The sequence below is a fragment of the Schistocerca americana genome, chromosome 2 (genome assembly GCF_021461395.2).
Source record: "Schistocerca americana isolate TAMUIC-IGC-003095 chromosome 2, iqSchAmer2.1, whole genome shotgun sequence".
Taxonomy (NCBI): domain Eukaryota; kingdom Metazoa; phylum Arthropoda; class Insecta; order Orthoptera; family Acrididae; genus Schistocerca; species Schistocerca americana.
The window spans coordinates 312,336,625-312,351,331 of record NC_060120.1 but is presented as its reverse complement, the minus strand read 5'-3'; the positions used below and the strand labels follow the sequence as shown (position 1 = coordinate 312,351,331).

Here is a 14,707-nt window from a genome sequence, read left to right as displayed (position 1 = left end):
TTGTCCTGCTGGAATAGCCCAAGTCTGTCGCAATGCACAGTCGACTTGAATGGATGCAGGTGATAAGACACGATGCTTATGTATCTGTCACCTGTCAGAATCGTATCTAGACATATCAGGGGTCCCATTTCACTCCAACTACACACTTCTCACTCCATTACAGAGCCTCCACCAGCTTGAACAGTCCCCTGCTGACGTGTAGGGTCCATGGATTCATGATGTTGTCTCCATGCCCGTACACGTCCATCCAGCCTACACAGTTTGAAACGAGACCCGTCCGACCAGGCAACATGTTTCCAGTCATCAACAGTCCAATGTCAGTGTTGAGGAGCCCAGGTGAGGTGTAAATCTTTGTGTCGTGAAGTCATCGAGGGTACACGAGTAGGCCTTTGGCTCCGAAAGCTCATATCGATGCTGTTTGGTTCAAATGGCTCTGAGCACTATGCGACTTAACTTCTTAGGTCATCAGTCGCCTAGAACTTAGAACTAATTAAACCTAACTAACCTAAGGACATCACACACATCCATGCCCGAGGCAGGATTCGAACCTGCGACCGTAGCGGTCGCTCGGTTCCAGACTGTAGCGCCTAGAACAGCACGGCCACTCCGGCCGGCTCGATGCTGTTTCGTTGAATGGTTTGCACGCTGACACTTGTTGATTGCCGACTGCAGCAGTCTGCGGAAGGGTTGCACTTATGTCATGCTTAACGATTCTCTTCAGTCTTCGTTGGTCCCGTTCTTAATAGGATGTTTTTCCGGCAGCAGCGATGTCGGAGATTTGATGTTTTACCGGATTCCTGATATTCACGGTACGCTGGTGAAATGGTCGTACGGGAAAATTCCCACTTCATCGCTACCTCGGAGATGCTGTGTCCCATCTCTCGTGCGCCGACTATAACACCACGTTCAAACTCATTTTAATCTTGATGACCTGCCATCGTAGTAGCAGTGATCGATGTAACAACTGCGCTAAACCTTTGTTGTCATATATAGGCGTTGCCGACCGCAGCGTCGTATTCTGGCTTTTTACATATTTCTGGATTTGAATGCGCGTGCCTATACCAGTTTCTTTGGCTCGTCTGTGTAGGTTTCACTTTCGCATTGCATAGGGTGTCGGGGTACTTATGATCAGATAGTGTACATCCGTCTTTTCAGCCAAAAGCCATGAACTGTGTTTTTTGGCAGAGGATCCCTATTTGGAAATTAACAGGAGGATTTTACCATTTACCTGACAATCAAAGGCACTTTCTGGCAGATTAAAACTAGGTATTGTAGCGAGACTAGCGAGCAAACGGTCTACTGATGAGGTATCCAGATATGACACACGATCCCTCCTATTCCTCCCCACCGTACCTCCCGTTCGCAGCTTTACTCACCCTTACTTTCCCTACTTCAAAGAAGTTATGCTGCGTACCTTGCGGGACAAACACTCGTGCAAGAAAGGATACCACGAAGAATTGGCTCAGCCACAGCGAAGGGAATCGTTCCAGAATTAATGATCCACTCTACAGCGAAGTATGCGCTGATTTGAAACGTTAAAACATTAAAACATATGATTTGACGGAAGTAAAGATATGAGGGCGGATCGCGATCTCTTCCCGGATAGCTATGTCAGTAGAGCATTTTTCCGCGATAGGCAAAGGTTTCGAGTTCGAGTCTACGTGCGGCACACTGTTTTAATCTGCTAGAGAGTTTCAGATCTTCTCACACCCTGCTGCGAAGTGAAAGTTTTTTCTGGAAACATTGTCCGAAACAAACAAAAAATACGAGAGGCGTTCAGTAAGTAATGCAACACGTTTTTCCCGACCAATTTTTGTTGAAAAAAACTGAGGAATTTGTTATGAGACAAAGTGGATTTTCCAGCTTCAGCACCTGTAGTTTCATGAAGTTCCGATAGATAACGGCGCTATATGTCCTCTCCAAAATGGCGTCTGTAACGAAGGTGCGTTCCTAGCAGGGAGCCGCCATTGAGTTTCCTTTGGCGGAAAAGTAGAGCGTCGCATATAAACATAGGAGCTTGCAGGATGTGTACGGAGATCGGGCAGTGAACAAAGGAACAGTGGGTCGTTGGGCGAGGCGTCTGTCACCATTGCAAACCTCTCCGATCTTGCGCATGCCGGCCTTTCGTACACAGCACTGACACTTGCAATTTTGGACACTCTCATTCGATGTGACACATACACTCATCTAAAAGTTGGCGTACCTGAAAGGTGTCTGGCAGCTGGGTTCATCGCTGCCTAATAGAAGACCATAATGAGCAACGAAGGGCCATCTGTAAGGGATTACTTGTGAGTTACGAGCCTGATTGTTCAAATGTTCAAATGTGTGTGAAATCCTATGGGACTACGGTTATCAGTCCCAAAGCTTACACACTACTTAACCTAAATTATCTTAAGGACAAAGACACACACACATGCCCGAGGGAGGACTCGAACCTCAGCCTGATTGTGAACAACTCTCAAGTGTATTGTGCTATCCCCATAAAGCCGAGCTGGCCGCTGAGGCCGAGCGGTTCTAGGCGCTTCATTCCGGAGCCGCGCTGCTGCTACGGTCGCAGGTTCGAATCCTGCCTCGGGCACCGATGTGTGTGATGTCCTTAGGTTAGTTAGGTTTAAGTAGTTCTAAGTATAGGGGACTGATGACCTCAGATGTTAAGTCCCATAGCGGTCAAAGCCATTTGAACCATAAAGCCGAAAAAATTGCTGCAGCGTGTTCGTGGCCACAAAACGAACTTCTCCTTCTCCATGACAACGCTAGGCCTCACACAACTCTGCACTCCAGGAAAGACCTCGCAAAACTTCATTTGATTGTTCTTCCTCATCCAACCTTCAGCCACGATCTCGAACCCTGCGACTTACATCTGTTAAACCGAATGATGGATACACTCCATGGGAATTAGTACATAATGGAGAGGTTATTCATCCAGTAAGACGTTGACTCCAACATCGAGCAGTAGAATGGTACCATGCATAAATACAGGCCTTCCCAGTAAGATGGCGAGAGTTCGTCGCATTGAACACAAATTATGTTAAAAAATAGGGTTTGCTAGCCGAAAGGATGGAGAATGTATGGTGCATTGGAATAAGGAATAAAATTAACCTGCTTTCAGATTAAAAACTTACAGAACGCCCCTGGTAAAATGACGTGAATGTATCTCCTATTCAGACATGGAAATTACCTTTATACCCCGTGCGACCTGCCGACACCTTACTCGTCGAAGCAAGCTTGTACGTGTTTCACTGCGGCAGGCCTGTCGGCGGTGGCGGACGAGGACGAGTTCCACGAGAACCTCATCTTCCGCGGGCTGTTCCGCAAGCGGTCCGTGTCGCTGGAGGACGCAGGGCCGGCGTCCCTGGGACCCCTCGACAGCCCCGCCGCAGGGGAGTTCCACTCGGCGCCCGCCTCCCCGGAGCCGCCCTCGCCGCCCCCGACCGCCGCCCCCGCGACCGCCGCCCCCACCACCAGCAGCGTGGCCGGCCGGCCGCAGCTGCCCACGCCCACGCCCGCGCCCGCGCCCGCCCCCGCGCCGCGCACTCAGCGCTCCTCGCCGTCCGCCTCCTGCGACTCGCTGGCCGGCGAGCTGCGCACCGACCACAGCGACGGCATCTGGAACGAGTCCCAGGCCACGGTGAGCACCTGCGTCTCCCCAGCGGTGAAAGACCGGGGGCGGAGGACTCCCTAAATCTTGCCCGACAACCACACTGCAGCTGTAACAGTCGCAGGACGTTAATTGGGGTTATAACACCCCGCTGCTTCCCGGGATTTGCGAAATTACAAGTTAACAATGACCGTGAATTATGAATTTTGAGCTGTGTTGGGATAAGGCATCCGAATCCGAAGTAAATAATGATTATTCCGCGGGAAACAGGAGACGTTATAACTTGATCGTTATTGAATGAGTAATTTCATTCAATAACGATCGGTAAATGAAATAATGGAAATAATTTGGAAATAAATTTTGCCAGTGGAAATTTTCCCGAATGAAATAATTAAGTTGTAAAAGCAATTAAAAAATCGGTCGCCAGCTCAACTGATGAGCGACAGTACTGTTAAGTACGTGAATAATTGTGTCAAAAATAAAGTTTACCTGTTTGTAGCGCAGCAGGTGGAACGGGGACTTTTACGTAAGTGCCGTGTCAGGCTCAGTAGTCATATAAAATAATGTCATAACAATCTAACTACACTTAAACATTAATGGTTAACTTTCAATAAGTATTTTGATAGTTATTTTGTTCATAATTTGTCAGCTAAGTGCAATGCTGACAACACAGATAATTATCTATCGAGATTTTGAATAATGGACTGTCATTCTGTCTTTAGAATTACGTACTTTGCACAGCTTAATCTACTGATAATGAAATATATTGCCAATAATTGATTAACTATGTTTTGAATCATAATAATTCATTAATTGGGCGATTGTCAGGTGGAATGAGCTTTATAGTTTCATGAAATATCTTTGAACTAACTTCAGCTGAATATGCATTGAAATAAATCTTAATAATCAAATTTATTACTTCAGTCTATTATTAAGTTACTACGGTTGGCGTAAGCTTAACCAATCGTTCAAAACAGTCTGAAATTTACTCTTCATCGTCTATGCAAATAATTTCATAATTAACGTATTTTCTCTTGACAATGACGTGACACACTCGGTTCAATAAGGTAAGGATCGGAAGGAACCTACTTGGTATTATTGTCAGGTGGAATGTAACTGCAACACTTCGATTATAAAGTGCTTGTTATAAATTGTTCGACTTCAGAGAAAAGCGCAGTCACTGGCAAGCCTTCTACAACTTTATCCTACGAAAATTACGTAGATCTTACTTCCCTCGTTGTCGGTGGATCGACGGAAGTCCACGGCGGCGACACAATGTGGCAGCGGGCTTTTACTGTTGCGACTTGTGCCCACAGTGCGCTTCACACTTAAGCCCTCGTTTCTTCAGCACTATGCCCATTAATCCATAATAACTTGCCCGGCCATGCTTCCACTTATGCCGACCATTACTTTCCCGTCGTACTTAGATCCACACACTAGCCTTTAGATGCAACACAGCTAGGAGTAGCAGCACTCGACTGTACGTCTTACTCCGAGCAAAAGCGTCACTGCTACTACTGCCCGCTGGTGCGCTCCCGCGCCCAGCGGCACGACAAAACAATATCTTTGACTTCATCGTAAACTAAATATGCCCCGACTTGCCAGTGTTAAATATTACTTAATTTAAACACAGTATTTACAACAAATATTTACACTAGACAATACATCGTATACAAACAGTTTCACGTGTTAAATAAGCGAAAAAATTCGTAGCAAGGACTGCGTTGTAGCGTCACAGGGTCAGTAATTGACAAGGGTGTGACAAAGGGTTGTAGCCTAACCGAAATGTTATTCAAACTACACAATGAGTAAGCAGTAAAGGAAATCAATTTTGTAAGTTAATTGAAGTTCAAGTGGAAGAAATAAAGACTTCAGCTTTTGCCACTGACCGTGTAAATCTGTCATAGGCAGCAAACGACTTGAAAGGACGGTTGAGCGGAATGGATAATGTCGTGACACGCTGTTATAACATGCACGTCGAGGAAAGTGGCACAAGGGTGACGGAGTTTAATTGAATTATATCAGGCGATTTTACGGAGCGATAGGGGAGTGGCGAGTCTGGATTGATTAAATGCACTAAACACTATGTTTAGCACACTGCCCTGTATAAAATCAACGTTGCAATCCCTGAATGAGATACACTTCGAAAATAATAACCAGAAAGATCATATCGCATACGAATCTCTTGAAAGGCCTAATAAGTTTACAAAACAAAACTTATTGTATAATGTTTATGTATGTCATCAACACCCAGTCAAAATGCATGTTAATCAGATTCAGTAGAAATTCTATATTTTTTTCACAGTTTTAGCAACTGACCTTGAAACCTGCCACTCCTTCTTTAACTTCCCACAACGGTTCATACACCAATATCAGCATTTTTCATGACATGCAATATACCCCAAACACGAAATGTGATTTATGTACAGCGTGATCTGTCTTTTGACTACAAATAAGGAGATGGTCAGGTTTCCGCAATGCGTAAGAACTGTGGAAATTTACTACATTATAATACCATTTGAACATCCAATATGTAGGGATGCTGTAAATTCCACTCCAAATGTAGTCAAAGTGTGATAAAACGCACCTTGTAGGTGCAACTAGCTCCAGTGATATGCCTTACTATCAATCGGCTATCAACGCCTAATAAACTCTGAGCGTAATTCCTATTGGCGAAAGTCAACGGTTGCAAATTTGTCGTCTCCATCGTCAGATGATCTTGGAGTGCTCCATCAGCATGAAACTGAAAATCACTGCTGATAATCAATTGCAAAAAAGAATTCTAAGGGAAGACGCGAGTGCAATGTGACCCTTAAGCAAAGTGCTGCGTATATTCAAAAGATACGTATTTCCATGGACCAAATTCTGAAATTCCATTATGGATACAATTACACGTATAATAATATCAAGAGAAGTGGAGTGAAGTAAAGTACTAAATTACCATAGACAAATTAAATATGAATCCCACATAATTGACAAAGAAGCCGTGAATACAGATTTGAAATGGACTGTCTTTAGTTCTCTTTAGTATAGTACCTCAGAACAACGCCACAAAATTAGCAACTCAAGAACATAAAACATTATTTAAAGCTGAAGGAGATCCTACAAATCGCTTGAGATTACAAATGCCTAACATTGAAATAGGTAAGGATTATTATTTGTTATAAAGGGTGAAGAAAGACTCACACACAGAATCCGTAATTTTCACGAGATTAGCAACTTGAAACAGCGACAACTTTCTCAGAACTTAAAAGTAATCTGAAACTAATTCATATGAAATCGATTGCAACGTACGCGGGTATGCGCATCTCACCACTTGCATCGACGTGTGCCGGTCAGAAGCTTCAGTATGGCACGTGAGATAAAAAGTGCCGCATGTTATGAGCAGAACGGGCGAGATGCCTTGCTCCCATTCAAACCAAGCTGTGTCCAACCGAAACAGGCTAAAGGAGTCTTGCCTGTCTGGCTGCCCGCCCCCCCCCCCTTTCCCCGCAGTGCTACGCTACGTAGCAGTTTATTCTGTACGCCTTCACTGTAGTGTTATGGGTAGCATTCAGAACTTGTTGAAAATAACCTAGTATCACACTACGAGGTTTAATTCAACATATATTTATTTTGGATCAATGTAGGCCAGAAAATGGTGGATTTTGTTTGACCTTTTTTTCTTTCCGGCGTATTTGGGGCTTAGTTATTTGTTTCTGTATGAGCAGTTCTCTCTGCAACTTCACCCTCTTTCAACTAATGGAAACTGATGGTGAAATCTGCAAACATTTCGTAACATACACGAGGTTCCAGAATAAGTGTTTAGTAACTTTTTACACAATCTGCGTTGCGAGACACCTACCGTTTAATTTGAAGCTGCTCATAAGCACAATACAATTTTCCCCTGCTGGAATGGCACTCGCAAGTGAGATATGTTCCCCAGTTGTTGACTCTTCCTCAGTCTATATTAAATTTAGTTTGTTAATTTTGCTGCTCTCACCGTTATAATAAATGAGCTGCAGCGCGGCGCGAGTACTTACGCAGACGTATGTCTGTCTACTCTAGTCACATTGGACTGACAGCGCAACCTGTTGTCAGATGCAGCAGGCTGAACGGGTCCCATGAAGCTTGTCAGGCTTGGGGAAATCCAAGCTGACCTGCTTTAGCCACTGTGCTCTCTGTGTCTCGGTTTCGGCAGCTTGACCTGCTTTAATGGTGTGGTGTGCGTACTGTAAGACCTTCGGTACACACACCATCAGATTACATGACTTATCGCTCTAACGAAGGAGGCGAGTGTCAGCAATATGTCTCGTGGTCTTATCGTGGCGTGTTTATCTTCTGCCGTTAGGTCAGACGATAGAAATGCCACTTGCACGCTTAGAGTAGCAGATTGACGGTGACCAGCTTTGAACAGAACTTCATTAATTTTCACACACATTTATTAAAATAATAATAATCATAAACCTTACTTAACTTGATTTTGGATGCTATTTACAATTGACAATCTGAAGTTCCTTTGATCTTGGTACGTTAATCTTGTTCTCACATATCTCTGATACTTGACAAAGTGTCTATACATTTCTCTTCATGGCTATGTACTTCCGATAATCTTATTAGGCGCAGACTGAAACTTGACTACAGACTAATGCAGACTGATTTATCAGAGGTCTGTACACTCGTTCTAATACCTCGAGCGTTTAGGTATCACTGCGCGAGTGTGATCCGCGAGAAGAAAAGGTTCTACGTTAGCAGCAATCTCATTGGCTGCGTTACATATTAATACGCGGATCGGCGGAAGCAGAATTTGGTCCATCTTTATGGCAGCGCCATCTCGTAGAGCGGAGACGGACGAGCGCTGAGCCTGCGCTGTTGTGCTTAGCGGGGCGGGCTCTAGTGGGAAAGTTATGTACGCGCTGACTACGCGGAATTATGTACACAACAAATGGTTGCGGCAGAGATAGGGGCAGGTAAGCTGGAAGGAGAATTTGTACATCTCTGGGTACTGCCCGGCGGAAGACTGGATGAAAAATGCTGAATCCTCTGCGGTTTAGACAGCATGCTGGAATCAACTGAATGTACACGGGCTTTGCGTTCCTCTTGATTGCCACGGGAAGAAATCCCTACATTTCTGCATTTGACAAAGATTCTTTACGTGATCGGACAAGTTAACGCGCGTATCGACTCTCTGCTACCAGCAAGTGACTAACTCGGAGCGTGTTGCACACCTGTCATATACGAAAATGTGCTCGTAATGAAATGGCCTACTTCTATCATGACGAAGGAATGAGGGCGGTAAAAATTATAGAAGGAGACCGATGCTGGACTGCAGTGATCTGGTTAGAGTTGAACGTAGGTTGCAGCGGTTAAGCAAAGATGAAGATCGTAGCACATGCTGGGCACAAGGTTGTTAAGATATTCTTGTGGTAGGGAGCTGGTTGGGGACTTTAAAAGTACTGGAATCACAAAATAATGTGTCTTTAAGCAATAATTTATTAAAAACAATTAAATTCACACAATAAAAGGTAGACCATGAAGAGGATCACAATCACAAGTACTTAACACGGAATTAAACCAAGAACAGTCAGATAAATAGCGCAGGGGTAAATGACACGCGCCTCACACAACAAAATTTAAATTCTGAAGTGTCAAAGCGACAGACAACGAATGACAAATCAAACTGCTGCTAAATAGTTAATCGCCTAAGGGCTTTGTCATAGGCAGGTAAAGGAAGCCAAATGACAAACTTTGGAACTGTAAAAATGCCTTAAAGCCCAGTTAACTGTATGATTCTTCGAAAAGCCAGCCAAAAATTGTTACAAGCAGATATAATAAGTTAAATCCAAAATTATTCGTAACTACTGTACCGACGGTTTAAGGTCCAATTATAAAAGCGTATTATGATAAGATATGCAAACACAAGGAACAATTACAGATTAAAACCAAGAAACCTGAAACAATTGATTTACACTTGACAACTTCATCAAAGGGCATATGACTCAATAAACTTAGTAACTACGTTAAAGCAACACCGTATTTTAGAAACACTGAACTTTACTAGTATTCAAGCACTGTAAGTCCGAACATGAACCGGTTAACTGAATTAACGACATTTTACAATTATTGAAGGCATTTTAAGGTTTGCCTCAAATTCTCCAAAAATAGAAGAAATCCTTTAGTAACTTCTGTGAGATTCATAGCGCACTGACCAAGCAAACAACAGGCGGAGCTTATATTAAAGGTTTCCTCTAAGAGGCCTCTTTACAAAAACTTTTTTATTTTATTTTTAATTTTTTAAGTGAACATTTTCATATAATAATGTAGTATTTACATCACGATTAATTCAAGCGACGTAGACTGTTGCAGTTAGGATAGCAAGAACAGTTACAGGTTCAGAACATAGATACCAAAAGTAAATAATGTAGCCAGAAGCAAATCTTGAGATTTAGAAAAAAATTTAATAGCACTACAAAAGAAAGTCGTACACTAGCGGCCGGCAGACACTTAAGCAAGCTTTACGATTGGTGGAGGTGCCCGAGAATTTGCGCCGAAATTTGATGAAAACACAAGAAGTTCGTAATTAATCATACAAGAAGTTCTTACAGCCTGGTGCTAAGCATTGTAGTACGCTAAGTTTATACTACAGGAGGATCGTAGGCGAAACCAAAGATTAACCTCAGGATCAGCAAACAACGGCAGTAGCCTCTTAGATCTGCCGACAAACTGAGCAAGGCCCAGGCAACATGATCGAATGAACAATCGACAGATATTGATAGACGGAGGCCTAGTTCACAGACGTAATTACGGCAACTAATACAGATGTAAAGTACTCATTGGCTAGCTGTTTTTAAAAAAACTGAGCACTATTAATGAACGTATTACCAAATACGTATATCGTCTGTCACTGCACTAACTAAAGCACACAGTCAGGTCCATGCTAATATAGCTTTAAGTAATGAATTACATGTCCTGCAACATACAAATAAAATTAAACAGAATGAGATTCAAAGCTAATGTGCAAAGTAAGTTTGAAGAAGCGCTTAAAACACCAGCGAAACAAAGTGAATAAACATCATTTTCATAAAAAAACAGGACACGGGATAACACAAGAGACAAGCAAACTAGAGGTAAACTTAACAACAGGCGCCTATAACACTGTTTAAACAAATAGCAGTAATTTCCAAGAATGATTGCCTATCGAGGTTGGAGGGCTCCAAACGATGTATATAGAACGGGCAATACTCAATCGCTTATGGAAGTCTCGTGGTGCGCGTGACGAGTATGTTTCAAGTTGTCACTACAGCAAAGACAAGAAAAGCGTTAGAGAAGCACTTGTAAATTTAAAGGAGATGACTTACCTTACTCGTCGTCGGTGTTACTGTCCTGTGACATACCGCGTGATGTATAAGCTGCAGGGGCAATTCCTTTTTCCCGTACCCAGGGTAAACTCTGCCAATATCGAGCAGGAATATCGGCAGAGAGTCGCATGCGTCGACTTTCCCCTGCAAACGGAAGTTGTGAAAGTATAGGTACTGGAACAAATACAGTTCGTCCCTCTGTCCTGGACGCCCTTCTCTTTTTATGGTAGACTTGACAGACTTCCACAGCCGTTCTATATTCTGGGTGTGGACACTGGTGTCATACAAAGAGACGAACTCCACAGAGTGGTTCACGAATTCTTGGTCGAAGCCTTCAGCTTTCAGAGACTGGTACGACTGAAAACCGTCTGCGATGACTTTTGTTCCAGGCAGTATGAAGTGTTTTATGAGACCCACTAACGTCACCTTGTCTCAGGACAATACCCTCACAACGAAACACTTGCGTGACTCCCTTTCTATCCCACCAAAAACCCAAATATGATCTACTTCACTTTTAGAAGGTCGTCCTCTCTGATTCTTTCGTCTAGCAACATGAGATTCGTCTACTTCTACTATTTTATTCGGTCCAGCAGTTGGCACACTGTCATTTGTCACTATCACGTAGCACACTTCTCGGCAAAACCCGAAGTAGTCACACACTGTGTTTGCCGATAAGTGAGTTTCTGATGCTGTGGCTTGCAACGTGTAATCTCGAATCTCAAGACCCCCTTTCTATCCCACCAAAAACCCAAATATGATCTACTTCACCCTAATAAGGTCGTCCTCTCTGATTCTTTTGTCTAGCAATATGAGATTCGTCTACTTCTACTATTTTATTCGGTCCAGCAGTTGGCACACTGTCATTTGTCACTATCACGTAGCACACTTCTCGGCAAAACCCGAAGTAGTCACACACGGTGTTTGCCGATAAGTCAGTTTCTGATGCTGTGGCTTGCAACGTGTAATCTCGAATCCCACGACCCCCTTTCTATCCCACCAAAAACCCAAATATGATCTACTTCACTTTTAGAAGGTCATCCTCTCTGATTCTTTCGTCTAGCAATATGAGATTCGTCTACTTCTACTATTTTATTCGGTCCAGCAGTTGGCACACTGTCATTTGTCACTATCACGTAGCACACTTCTCGGCAAAACCCGAAGTAGTCACACACGGTGTTTGCCGATAAGTCAGTTTCTGATGCTGTGGCTTGCAACGTGTAATCTCGAATCTCAAGACCCCCTTTCTATCCCACCAAAAACCCAAATATGATCTACTTCACCCTAATAAGGTCGTCCTCTCTGATTCTTTTGTCTAGCAATATGAGATTCGTCTACTTCTACTATTTTATTCGGTCCAGCAGTTGGCACACTGTCATTTGTCACTATCACGTAGCACACTTCTCGGCAAAACCCGAAGTAGTCACACACGGTGTTTGCCGATAAGTCAGTTTCTGATGCTGTGGCTTGCAACGTGTAATCTCGAATCCCACGACCCCCTTTCTATCCCACCAAAAACCCAAATATGATCTACTTCACTTTTAGAAGGTCATCCTCTCTGATTCTTTCGTCTAGCAATATGAGATTCGCCTACTTCTACTATTTTATTTGGTCCAGCAGTTGGCGCACTGTCATTTGTCACTATCACGTAGCACACTTCTCGGCAAAACCCGAAGTAGTCACACACGGTGTTTGCCGATAAGTGAGTTTCTGATTCTGTGGCTTGCAAAGTGTAATCTCGAATCCCACGACCCCCTTTATATCCCACCCAAAAACCCAAATATGATCTACTTCACTTTAAGAAGGTCATCCTCTCTGAATCTTTCGTCTAGCAATATGAGATTCGTCTACTTCTACTATTTTATTCGGTCCAGCAGTTGGCACACTGTCATTTGTCACTATCACGTAGCACACTTCTCGGCAAAACCCGAAGTAGTCACACACGGTGTTTGCCGATAAGTCAGTTTCTGATGCTGTGGCTTGCAAAGTGTAATCTCGAATCCCACGACCCCATTTCTATCCCACCAAAAACCCAAATATGATCTACTTCACTTTAAGAAGGTCGTCCTCTCTGATTCTTTCGTCTAGCAATATGAGATTCGTCTACCTCTACTATTTTATTCGGTCCAGCAGTTGGCACACTGTCATTTGTCACTATCACGTAGCACACCTCTCGGCAAAACCCGAAGTAGTCACACACGGTGTTTGCCGATAAGTCAGTTTCTGATGCTGTGGCTTGCAACGTGTAATCTCGAATCCCACGACCCCCTTTCTATCCCACCAAAAACCCAAATATGATCTACTTCACTTTAAGAAGGTCGTCCTCTCTGATTCTTTCGTCTAGCAATATGAGATTCATCTACTTCTACTATTTTATTCGGTCCAGCAGTTGGCACACTGTCATTTGTCACTATCACGTAGCACACCTCTCGGCAAAACCCGAAGTAGTCACACACGGTGTTTGCCGATAAGTGAGTTTCTGATGCTGTGGCTTGCAACGTGTAATCTCGAATCCCACGACCCCATTTCTATCCCACCAAAAACCCAAATATGATCTACTTCACTTTTAGAAGGTCGTCCTCTCTGATTCTTCCGGCTAGCAATATGAGATTCGTCTACCTCTACTATTTTATTCGGTCCAGCAGTTGGCACACTGTCATTTGTCACTATCACGTAGCACACCTCTCGGCAAAACCCGAAGTAGTCACGCACGGTGTTTGCCGATAAGTCAGTTTCTGATGCTGTGGCATGCAACGTGTAATCTCGAATCCCACGACGCCATTTCTATCCCACCAAAAACCCAAATATGATCTACTTCACTTTTAGAAGGTCGTCCTCTCTGATTCTTTCGTCTAGCAATATGAGATTCGTCTACCTCTACTATTTTATTCGGTCCAGCAGTTGGCACACTGTCATTTGTCACTATCACGTAGCACATCTCTCGGCAAAACCCGAAGTAGTCACACACGGTGTTTGCCGATAAGTCAGTTTCTGATGCTGTGGCTTGCAACGTGTAATCTCGAATCCCACGACCCCCTTTCTATCCCACCAAAAACCCAAATATGATCTGCTTCACTTTAAGAAGGTCGTCCTCTCTGATTCTTTCGTCTAGCAATATGAGATTCGTAGCACAGTTCTCGGCAAAACCCGTAGTAGTCACACACGGTGTTTGCCGATAAGTCAGTTTCTGATGCTGTGGCATGCAACGTGTAATCTCGAATCCCACGACGCCCTTTCTATCCCACCAAAAACCCAAATATGATCTACTTCACTTTTAGAAGGTCGTCCTCTCTGATTCTTTCGTCTAGCAATATGAGATTCGTCTACTTCTACTATTTTATTCGGTCCTGCAGTTGGCACAGTGTCATTTGTCACTATCACGTAGCACAGTTCTCGGCAAAACCCGAAGTAGTCACATACGGTGTTTGCCGATAAGTGAGTTTCTGATGCTGTGGCTTGCAACGTGTAATCTCGAATCCCACGACACAAGAAGTACCCTCGTCTGTATCGATAATTTGGAGGACTCTAACCACGTATTTTTCCTGATGCTGGTTCGTTTTCCGCTAAGCCCTCAATGAAATTGCAACGGAATCTCTGTGGTCATACTCCTCTTACGGACTTTCACAAACTTCGCAGCACCACAGCCAACACAGTCCCCCCTTTCCTCGTCCGGCAGAAGTCCATATTTCCGGCAAAAAGTCAAACATTTGTCTATGCTGGATATGCATGGAATTAGAGTTTTCCATGTGAGGCAATCCGCAGAAGAAACTTGAGA

The 14,707-nt window shown here is 43.7% G+C and overlaps 1 protein-coding gene across 1 annotated transcript in view; it reads left to right on the top strand.

Annotated features, from left to right (window-relative positions):
- The window catches only part of LOC124593985, a 446,237-nt gene that overhangs the window by 127,397 nt on the left and 304,133 nt on the right, over positions 1 to 14,707 (top strand). The window contains exons 9-10 of the mRNA XM_047132336.1: positions 3,249 to 3,400; positions 3,539 to 3,628. Coding sequence (XP_046988292.1) covers positions 3,249 to 3,400; positions 3,539 to 3,628 — 242 coding nt within the window. The remainder of the gene's footprint in view (positions 1 to 3,248; positions 3,401 to 3,538; positions 3,629 to 14,707) is intronic.